At 42.4% G+C, this 12,054-nt stretch overlaps 1 protein-coding gene across 1 annotated transcript; it reads right to left on the bottom strand.

The window, feature by feature from the left end:
* Positions 1-1,882: 1,882 nt before the first annotated feature.
* Positions 1,883-11,369, bottom strand: LOC310692601 (vomeronasal type-2 receptor 26-like; the record flags this gene model as incomplete). Its single annotated transcript, XM_083473544.1, has 6 exons — positions 1,883-2,784; positions 3,815-3,833; positions 4,852-5,079; positions 6,966-7,400; positions 10,327-10,618; positions 11,134-11,369. 6 exons carry the CDS (start codon positions 11,367-11,369, stop codon positions 1,883-1,885), a joined length of 2,112 nt encoding a protein of 703 aa, XP_083329670.1.
* Positions 11,370-12,054: the final 685 nt, after the last annotated feature.

Raw genomic sequence — 12,054 nt, 5'->3', positions numbered from 1 at the left:
TTTAATTTTCCCCTCAGTTTTCTCTCCTACCCATCACTCCCCGGCAGTCCTCCTGACCTGGCTCTCCGATTCTCTCATTTCAGGTATCGATGTGGTGCGACTGTGGATTATCGGCCACAGCATCGTATATTGGGCAAAACGGCGCACAGAACACAGGGGCTGGGATGCTGACCTACTTCTGCCTAGCAAGGTTAAAGTGTCATGGATTACTAGGCGGGGTATGCGTTGGGAAGAGTTTTTCCCTGCTATATCCAGGAAAATCGCTGCCGAAGGCCCACCCAGCGCCTTGGTCATCCAGCTGGGTGAGAACGACCTGGCTTATAGGAAAGGGGTGGACCTAATGTGGAACATTATCAATGACTTGGAATTGTTGAGGGCATCCCATGCAAACATTGCGATAATTTGGTCATCTTTGCTGGAAAAGCGATGTTGGCGGGACGTGGCGAACCCCGTGGCCGTAAATAAAGCTAGGAGGATCGTGGAGCGCACGGTGGCGCGTAGAGTGTCCGCGTTGGGCGGAAGGGTCATCGAGCACCCAAGCATCCGGTATAACATGGAAACGCTCTATCGCTGGGATAGCGTGCATCTATCTGATGCTGGTAATGATATTTGGTTGGCAGATATTTTTCAAGGTGTTAGGGATTGGTTACAGGTCTGAGGGTATTGGCGGCGAGCCGGTTAATGCGGCTCGGGTGGCGGTAGGCATTGGCCGGGGTATTGTCATGCAAATGAGGTTGGGGGGGAGGAACGCCATCACCTCCCCCAATGCTTGAAGGGTAGTTCATTAAAGGACTCTGAGGGGCGATGCCTCGTCCGAAACCTATGGAGGCTAGGGCCTAAAGCGGGCCCCCGAGCGGTAACCCCTCGGGGAGCGCCTAGGGATATGCATCTCGGGTGGCTCCCCCTGTTGGTGTTTAACCCTTCCCGGTTAGACCGGATAGTCGGTTAGGGGCCAATGCCTAAAGCCAATACCCTTCTTACCTGTAATCAATAAAGTTGTGGCCATTTTTCGCCCATTAACCTAAATCTTTGTGTCCAGTGTCTTTATTTATTCCACCTGTTGGGGGGGGGGGAATAGCCACGCAATGTTTTTTGTTTCTGGTACCCTGTGTTGTCTTCAAGATGAATTTGCAGATTCCATGAAGTAATTGATAAGAGACTTTTTATTAACAATCATTCATACAGTACATGTACAACATTATACAACTGAAATTAACCATTTCTAAATGAAAAGGCCGAGAGTTGTGCTATTAAGATTCCATTTGTTTTAAATATACAGTAATACATGACAGGGGTGTATGGAGTGTTAGGGAGGGGTAGTAACTCTAGCGGGGAGCAAGTCGTGCTCCTTCTGGGGTAGTTTGTCTACCTCAGATCCCCACCCTGCCCTCAGTTCTCACCTGTGGCTCCTAGAAGTTGTCAGCTTGCACCAGCAGCCACATCCCATGAAACAGATTCAAATGACCACCTAAACCATGTGAGGGCAGCCAATGGGCCTCAAATCCTCAGTGAGTTAGGGAATTTCTCTGCATGCAAAGACAGGATATAGCAGATGAGAGCAAAAGTGGGCCCATTGCTCAGAAAGGTGGCTACTGAAGGTGCTGTAGAGGGAAATGAGGGGCAGATGGGTCTTGTAAACCTTGGAAGGGAGCCCACCTAGGAGAAGGAATCTTTGAACATAAACCTCCACTGCTTTACAGCATTACTCATTTGTGAAAAAAGCTTTGGGAGTAGAACCTGAGGAAAAATCTGCACCCATTGCCTTTGGGAAACTTTGGCAGACAAAAAAGTTAAGAAGCAAATTTTACACATATCCAGAGTTAGGACACGTAAAGTGATACCAGCCAGCAAGTCCCATCAGAACCACAAATTCCACTGTCATTTATACCTTTCTTTGTGTTAGCTGCTCTCTGTTGTTCAGGTCAGGCCTCACCACAATAATGTAGCATTTAGGGGTGAAAATGCAAGCCAGTAACCCAGCACCAGAAGCAAAGATGGAGAAGATCTCCACAGCCACCATGTATTTTCCTCTGGTGCTCAGGTAGGTTGGAATGAAGGAGAGCCAAACACTGCAGAAGACCAGCATGCTGAAGGTGATGAACTTGGCTTCATTGAAAGTGTCAGGCAACTTCCTGGCTAGGAAGGCCACCGTGAAGCTGATAGTGGCCAGGAAGCCCATGTAGCCCAAAACACAATAGAACATGGAGACGGACCCTTCATTACAAAGAAATATGATTTCTTCAGGCATTGAGTGCATGTCCTCATCTGGGAATGGGGGAGAGGTTGCCAGCCAGAGGACACAGATTCCTACTTGAACAATGGAACAGGAAAAAACAATGGAATAAGCCAGTTCTTTGCCTACCCATTTCCTCATATTGGATCCTGGTTTGGTAGCCATGAATGCCAAAACCACCAATATGGTTTTGGCTAAGATGCTGGAGAGGGCCACAGAGAAGACAATGCCAAAAGCAGTTTGTCGGAGAAGGCAAGTCACCATATTAGGTTTTCCGATAAACAACAAAGAAGAGAGGAAACACAAGAGGAGGGAGATAAGGAGACCATAGGTGAGGCTTTGGTTGTTGGCTTTGACTATGGCTGTATTGTGATGCTTAATGAAGATGCCTAGCACTAAAATTGTGATCAGAGAGAATAAAAGTGCAGAGGAAGTTGAAACAATAGTCAGGGTTTCATCAAAGGCTAGGAAGTTTGGAATCTTAGGAATGCATAGATCCTGGCCGCTGTTTGGATACTGATCTGCTGGGCAACTGATACATGTTTCCATGTCTGAAAATACACAAGTAATGTGTGACAATTTGAAGTAACCAAAAGTATTCTTAAGAATTTCACATCACTAGTCCATTTTGCATAGTGTTTTCTATGTCAGAATGTATAAGAGCTTTAAGCCCAAATGCTTTTGCACTAGGTGTATCAAAAATAAAACTTGTGTATCAATTCTGGAATTTTCTACATGGGTGACATCTTTTCTTACTGTCCCCCTGCTTTTTCTTAGAGCCACATAAACAGTACAACAAAAGAAATACATTACATCTGAAATTTTTGGATCTCGGAAAAGCGAGTTTGATAAGACTTTCATCCTATTGTCAAAAACCTAATTATTCGAGGAGAAAACACCACTTCTATTCCACCCTAATTTTGTAGAAGATGGAGGTAAAATATATTAAAGGTAAAGGTAAAGTGACCCCTGACCAGTAGGGGTTGCGGCGCTCCTCTCGCTTTATTGGGCGAGGGAGCCGGCGTACAGTTTCCGGGTTATGCTGCTAGCATGACTAAGCCACTTCTGGCGAACCGGAGCAGCGCACAGAAACGCCATTTACCTTCCCGCTGGAGTGGTATCTATTTATCTACTTGCACTTTGATGTGCTTTCGAACTGCTGGGTTGGCAGGAGCAGGGACCAAGCAGTGGCAGAGCATCCTGTCGCAGGGATTTGAACTGTCGACCTTCTGATCTGCAAGTCCTAGGCGCTGTGGTTTAACCCACAGCGCCACCCGTGTCCCCAGAATATATTAGCTTCCACTTATAAAAGAAAACGTCAAGATTTTAAAGATAAAAATATATTGATGTTATCTATAAACAATGAGAAGAACAAATCTGTTAATTTAAGCCTTCTCTCCTGTAGCAGTTTAATGTCAACAAAATTCCCAGGAGCCCAGAGATACTGCAGTATCTTAAGATGTCATCTCTAACCTTTCTCATTTGAAATCATTCCTTCTGCACATGGATCACAATCATAGCAGCAAAACTTCTCCCCCTCCTTCTTTTTCTTCCCGTAACCAGGATGGCACTTGGCATTACATACAGAAAGCGGTGGCACCTATGCAAAGAGATAGGAAGAGTTTAATATTAAAATATTGCTTTGGGGAATCACTATTAGGTGATTTAATAGTAAAGGGGGACTAATAGCGTGAAATTATCCGTAGGTACACTTATTCTTAAGGAAATCAGCCCTGAGTGCTCACTGGAAGGACAAATCCTGAAGCTGAGACTCCAATACTTTGGCCACTTCATGAGAAGAGAAAATTCCCTGGAAGAGACCCTGATGTTGGGAAAGATGGTGGGCACAAGGAGAAGGGCCGACAGAGGACGAGATGGTTGAACAGTGTTCTCGAAGCTACCAGCATGAGTTTGACTAAACTGCGGGAGGCAGTGGAAGACAGAAGTGCCTGGCGTGCTCTGGTCCATGGGGTCACGAAGAGTTGGACACGACTAAACGACTAAACAACAACACACAAGTGGCACATACAGTAGGGTAAAAAGCTGCTGTTCTAAGCATCATACAAGCTTAAGAAGATGTCAGTATTCATGCCTGGACCATCCAACCTTATAGCTGTGTTTGACTCCATCAAAAGGCCAAGCCAGGAGTGAAATCACACCGAATTCTGTGTGATCTGACCCCTGGTTTCGCCTTTTGATGGAGTCACCACCTAACGGCATTTGCTTCAAGGAGTCCACATGGTGTTCCTTTGTGTGGCACAAGGAATTAAAGGTAAGCCATTATAGTGGTTCTGCACCTACCTGCAGGGTCAGTACAAGAAACTAGCAATAGGAAATCATTCCATGACTTTTGGGATGTGGTCTCCTGTTAGGCCACATCCTGTCTCAGAGAGACATGCTTTCGGGTCCTATGCCTGACCTGTTCTGGGAGGAGTTGCATTCCATTTGAAGCAAGAGGTCTGGGAGCACTCCTCTATTCTAACTCATCACTAGTCTGAAGTGGTTTCAAATGCTAGTGAATTTCAAAATGCATAATGTATGAAGTGCTTTTGTTACATCCCATTTTGTGGATAACCACAAATTCTGGGTTTTCAGGGACTGTGCCATTATTTCCATACCTTAGTGAAGCGCCTGTGCCATTTAATTCTGTCTTCATTAATGGTGAGCTCTTTGCCCGGAGGAGCCTGAGGATCCAAGCTGCCCACTTTGACTCTGACATAGGAATTATTTGGGAAAGTGACCAAGTTGGTAATATCAAAGCCAGCTGCTAACTCTCCATATTCATTTAATGCAATTTCATCCCCAGCACTGTTGTTGAATGAGATTCTCTGCAGGAATGAGTGGAGCTAAGTGGAAAGAGAATTGAAGTTAAACACTTCAGTTCACAATGGAGAACATCCATATTTTAGTTGCACATACAAGAGGAGTAGGAAATCATGAATCTGTGCCAATTCAACTTTCAACAGACTTGCATCAAGATATTATGGAGGGATGAGACTATAGACCTGCTTGCTTGAGACCAGCCTTTGTCAAGATCCAAGAAAGGGAAGGGATTTGACAAGTCATGTAAAAGAAGAGATGGGAGCTTATGTTCTCAAAAGATAGGAATGCAACATGAGAACCTTGGACTGGACCTTTCCATAGTTTATAGAGTGGATTTGAGCATGGTTGGATGTTGGATGCAGAGGAGTGGGAGGAAGCAGCTGCTGGGGGACCCCAAAGGGACACCCCAAGGAAAGGAGGCTCAGAGCCAGGGGATTGGTTTTGGGATGACAAGGAGTGGTCAGTGGGAGAATAGAAGAAGAAGAGGAGTTTGGATTTGATATCCCGCCTTTCACTCCCTTTAAGGAGTCTCAAAGCGGCTAACAATCTCCTTTCCCTTCCTCCCCCACAACAAAGACTCTGTGAGGAGAGTGGGGCTGAGAGACTTCAAAGAAGTGTGAGTGGCCCAAGGTCACCCAGCAGCTGCATGTGGAGGAGCGGAGACGCGAACCCGGTTCCCCAGATTAGGAGACTACCGCTCTTAACCACTACACCACACTGGCTCACTAGGAACACACTCACCACACTAGGGAGCAAACTGGGAGGAGGAGGTGTCAGAAACAGAAAAGGCCACAGGGTTAAGGGAGCAGGAAGAGGCAGTGGCAGACTGAAATCCAGAAGAGGAGAAGGGAGAAAAGCAGGGTCTAGAGACAGTGATCAAACAGTTGCCAGTGTCTTCTGGGGACCTACCAGTGAGGCCAGAAACCCCTGATGATTGGCAGACAGGGAAAGATGAGGCATTGGGGACGGGGCCTTCCAGGACGTCCCCAGGTAGTGGCAGCTCCCTGATGGGCTGCTATTCTGTTTTCTCTTGGATATGAGGATCCGTGCAATAGCCAGTGCCTGGGATCGGGGTCCTGGTTGTTCTCCCTCAGAATTATGTGCCCGGGGCCAATGGGCCCCAGGCCCCCAACCTTACACCACTGGGTAACTAGACAGGTAAGAGAGACAGAGAGAATTGGGGAGGGATATGGGGAGAAAACGGAGGGGTTTGCAGTGTGAAGGAGGTGGTTGGCACAGCTACAGTTACCTGTAGTTGTTGGTAGTCTGTTGCTTCTGAAAGTCTGTGTCATTTAAAGTCTGTTTCGTATCATTATATTCAATATTCTAATTCCCATCTTTCATACAATAAATTTACTTAAGGTTTATTTTTAATTTCTTAAGTTTTATTCCTTTATTTCTTTACTGATGATTAAATGCCAACTCACATAATGTACCAATGCAGTGAATGCTTTGTAACAGAGAACAATACCTGCCAAGGATTTGCATACCGAGGAGAGAGTTTTCCCTTAGCACCTCTTCTGTTGTGGATGGCTCCAGCCAAGTGCATGCTATTTAAGGCATGTGCCAAAGCATAGACAGCATTATAAATACTATAGCTGTGGCCAGTCATGCTCATTTCAAAAAATGGCGCAGGAAGGCTCTCCAGCATCTCCTCTCCAGTACACACAATTTTTGAGAGAGTGGAATTTGAAAGTGAACAACTGAATGCATCTTCCCAGAAATCTTGGATAAAACCATCTGTGTCTGTCCAATGAGGATATATACGCTGAAGAAAGTCTTTAAAGTTGTGAATCTCCTTGGAGTGAATTGCAAAGGATATAGCACCATGGAGAATTCGTATATTAAAATTAAATTTTTTTTGAAGGCTATATAATATGAAATCAATTTGGGTAGTTGTAATCCATACTTTTCCTTCATGTGACTTCTTTTGAGGAAATAGTAGCTGAGTAAACTCCATTACGATAAAAGCATTTGCCAACCATATGCTAAATCTACTTCCTCCATGTAGAAGAATTGCATTAGCTTTGCTGGTTGTGAAACTTGGTAACTTAATCTTTATGTCCGCCATTTCTAGTAAGTTACTGTTATAATTTAAATTGGGTATTACTCTTTCTGTGAATGCTGAACAGATTCCATTCTTAAAAAGCATTGGCTCAATTGTCTGCAAGAAACGCTCTCCAGCTTCATTAGCTGGAGTGATGAGCCCAACCCATTTCCATCTGAAATGCAGAAGTAACTGGATAATTCCCTGATACTGAAGGTCTTCATTGGGGACCATGCGGTAAAAGGAAGGGAACTTGGTTCCATCATTTATGGCTGGTTCAAATGAACCGTATGAAATCTGGAAAAAGCAAAAGCCAAATGTTTTCAAGTGGAAACAAGAACTCATGATATTCCAATTTATTTAGATATAAACACATGCACGCACACACACTTAAATATTGAATATATATTGAATCTATATCTGAAGTTTACCAAGTTTAGGGAGAGCACCAACCGCAGCTTGTACGTACTGATTGTATCCAAGAATATGGGAGCATTTGGGGGAGCAGCTTCCGGCAACCTGCGATGGAGGATTGCTGAATTCCATCACCGCTGTATATTCTGGAATCAGAGGCTGAGATGGGAGTAATCAGCCTCCCTACATTCCCCAGGCTGGGGAGTGGCAGTTCATCCGCAGATCGCCCAACACCCCAAATTCAGAAGGAGGGGCTGGGGGTGCTGGATTGAAATCCCCGAATGTTTCTTGGCAACTCTTTAAAGTCACCACCATTTAGCAGCAAGCTTCCAGTTCTTTAGACGAAAAATTGGGTTTTTGGACATGATCTTAGCGAAGGGGAAGAAACTACTCTGCTAATTAATTCAGCCACTGAGGTGCTAAAAACTATTTGAATGGAAGAAGGATTAACATCTACGTAGATTTCGTTGCCGCACAGCGTAAATTAATAGTGCAGAGTTTTTAACGAATAAAAGCTTTACTGAGTTAAAATAAACTTCTTCATAAACAACATGGTTCCAAACAGTTTGACTGAGATTACATACAGACTCTGTTCACGGCTAAAGCAGACTGACTCTCACATCTTACAGAGAGCACAAAGTGAAACTGGCTACTAAGTCACACGTCAGAATGACTCAACAGTTAGCAGTTAGGCCTGAATAACTTTAGCTATTGTGCAGTCTCAGCACTTCCCAGCCTGCTACATGTTGCACCCTAGGGAACGCTTTTGTAAATAAATCAGACAAATTATCCTGTGATTGACAATAAACCAACTTAATCACATTACGTTGTATATAGTCTTTAACATTGAAAAATTTGATCGCCACGTGTTTTGCACGTGCTGAAGTGTTCCCTGAATTAGCCATTGCGATACAAGCTTAATTATCCTCATAGATTGTCACAGGCTGTTGCACTTCATATCCCAAATCATTTAATACCTGGGTGTACCATGTGACTTCCTTACACACTTCAAATAATGCAGAAAATTCTGCTTCACATGTAGATGTGGCAACAAAACCTTGCTTTTGGGATTTCCAACCAATTAGTGAATTTCTAAACATGACCACTAGACCGCTGATTGATTTTCTCGTGGATGGAAATTTGTGAAGTCATTGTCCACAAACCTGCAAATCACTTGAATTAGATGCAGATAACTTTATACACTTATTCTGTGTACCCTTCAGATCTCCGTATTTGATTCAGAGCAGCCCAATCATGTATACTAGGCTTAGTTACTTTCTGCTTAGAATACCTACACAAAATGAAATATCAGGCCTTGACCATTGGCTCAGGTACAGAAGAGATCCTATTACTGATTGGTATAAATCTGTTTGATCAAACAAAACATCACTTTCAATCTTTTGAAAATCTACAGTCATAGGAGTTTGCAGAGCATTACAATCCTGCATTTCCAGTTGTTCAAGCAGACCTTTAATCTTTTGCTCTTGGCATATTAAGAAACTTCCATCTGCTTCTCTGCCTATTTGGACCCCTAAATAGTGACTTATTGGTCCTAGGTCTTTCAGTTTTTCCAACTGATTTTGCCTAGAATTAGAATCGGAATGATGCAGCTCCAATTAAACGAGCGGCCATGACCGGAGGTAGATCAGCTTGTCAAATTAAATGCGGTGCCTTAGGGAGATAGGTGCCTTTTAATATCTTACTTAATATTTGCATTCCCAGTTTTATATGGCAAAACCTTCCCTGGACAGGTTAACCATTTGAAGGACAGCTGGTCTTAAAAGCATTGGGCAGATGCCTTGCTTTGATTTTATCTGGACTGACTTGGCTGCTGCCCGAGGTGAGAAGATTTTTGGACTAGCTTGGCAGAAACATCATTTTGTGAAGAGACATCGTGAACATACAGAGGGAACTCGGGATGTAAATTCCACACAGAATATATTGTTTTGTTTTATCTTGCTTGTTCAGAGGCTGTGAAATGTAATGAGTATTAAGATTGGAATGATTTATGGGAACTATCATGAAAATTATGAAAGCAGCAGAAGTATGAGATGATCAGAACCACCTCGACCTCAGAACACGGGAAGATACCTCCGATTTTTTTTATAATTTGGCATAATATTTGGACTGTTTGATTGTTGAATAATATGTATAATTTGGAATATTTAATATGATTGGAGAGGATTGTTAAAGTGGAAAATTTAATAAATATTATTTTTTAAAAAAAGAATAGGGGAGCATTTATCATGGCTCATGTTAATATACTAAGTGGATGACCAACACTATTTAAAACAACTAAAATGAAATACAACAATGCAGCAGAATAGCACAATGCTGACACCACTATATAAGGCTCTGAAGTGACAGATGACAAATGCCAGAACAATGCAAGAAAACACTTTTTCAACTACCCTCTGAAAATGAACAATGTTGATTGACACCATACTCTGGGAAAGGACTGTTTTGATTTATAAGGGAAGGAACATTTTTAGTTAACATGTTCTCAGTTATTTTTGCCTATGAAGCCAATGTCAATGTCATATATTCAGTAGCTCACAGGAAGCCAGTGCAGTTCTTCAGGATTGATGTATATGAACCAGTCTAGGTGCCTCCTTTACAAACCTGGCAGCTTTACAGAAATCTCCTATTACATCTATTAAACAGATATGGTCCCTTCTTACACACATTGTTGGTTATGCATATTATGGCCCTTTTACTTTGTCTATTTCCCCACTCCATATTTATGAATCAGTAGATTCCTAATGCAAGGAAAGAATGAAATCTCTGTTTTTCAAAATCCATATTCTACCTGTGGAATCTTGAAAAGACCTAAGACGTTTGCCATGCACCAGGAGGTATCAGAGCTGAGTCCCCCAATGACTCCTATGACATTTTTCTGGATGCCACACCTGTAGTTGGGAACAAAGTGACGTGATTTAAAGATCAGGTCCAGAGTGTTTCGGTAGGTCATCTTTGAATCATAATAGCTATCATAGATGTGGAAGCCGAGCGAGACATTGGGCAACATGCTGGGATTCTCGTTGATCTCATCAACAGCAAACACCAAGGCCAGGATTTGCTGGTAGAACTTTGTCAACACCCTGCAAATGAAGTGAGATTTTGTTTGACGGGAAAATTAAACAGTGCACAGAATCTAGATAGGAGAGATTCACCTGCCTGCATATAGAGGATAAAGCCAGCAAAGCTTATTTACACATTTGGGCAATCTAAGAATATTGAGTAATTTTAAAAGCTGTTGCATATTTCTTTATATCTTCAGCAACCCATATTTGTTTTCGCCACCTTGAAAACTTGGGTATCATGAAAAAAGTTGAGTACTATACTACTTGGCTATATGCTTTTCCTATTTTTAATGCCATCTCTTTTCTCTTTCTCCTACTCTCTTTTCTGTCTGTCTTTATAGATTTGGTGTTTTTAAAAAGCTTATTGTTCATTGACAATATGCACATAGTCTATATGCACAGAGATTTCTAATAAAATCTCTCCACACATTTAAAAAATAAAGTTCTAAAGCAATCCCCCTTCAAATCAATCAAAGTTATTTTTTGTCAGATATAAGGAATATTTATAATAATATTAATTAACGGTTACTTACAGTGGGGCATCAATGAAGTGCTGGGAAGGGTGTTTCTTGAAGGAAACCGTGCGGACTATGTAATAAATATGAGATGCCATTGCACCAATGACCAGGTCACCTGGCTCATGCCACTCGTGTGGGACATGAACAGGATGATTTGTGGCGCATTTAGCACTTTGTCCTTGGGACACTATATTGGGGAGCAGCAGAAGCAGCAGGAGCAACATCCTGATGGCAAATACCCTTGTGTGCATGGACTCGCCTGCTTCTCTCTACAGTATTATTCCTCTCTTCCACCTGATCTGAACAAGACAAATTGGGTGGCAGCTGACTCAGTCAATTTGGCACTTTAACGGACATGAATCCACCTTATTGTTAGCTTGAACATGGTCGCAACAGAATGCCTTGGATGCCAAACAAGATGCAGTGGTTTGACAGGAAAAAGGGAAACTGATAACTGATAAGTAACAGAGCCCAGCCTAGTTGTCTATGGAGCACAGAGGAGCTTATAATCATTTCAGGCTTGCTTGTTGATTCTTTTTTTCCACTGTAACATCTAGAGGTTCAGTCAGGTAGATTGATTATTGTAATTTTAGTAATGATAGGGGAGAGAATCACTTGCGCTGTGCTTTTTGATTCTATGGCGCATAAGGAGTATGGCAACTGCCAAAATATTACTATTATTATTTTTTAAATATCTATTTTTAATTGATTTTATTGATTTAGAGAATCACTTGTGCAGTGTTTTTGGGTTCTATGGCGCATCAGCAGTAGCGGAACTGCCAAATTATTACTATTATTATTTTATATATATATAATTTTATTGATTTACCAATATTGTTCCAAAAGTGACGTGATCATAACAAAACCAATTTTATCTAATTAATGCAATTATGAATGCCAATTATTCAAATGTCAAATGATATGATTTATTTAAAC

This window comes from Podarcis liolepis (assembly GCF_965112155.1).
Source record: "Podarcis liolepis genome assembly, chromosome: 13".
In the NCBI taxonomy this organism is placed as follows: Eukaryota; Metazoa; Chordata; class Lepidosauria; order Squamata; family Lacertidae; genus Podarcis; species Podarcis liolepis.
The sequence above is the reverse complement of the archived record's forward strand: the minus strand, read 5'-3'. Positions and strand labels throughout refer to the sequence as shown.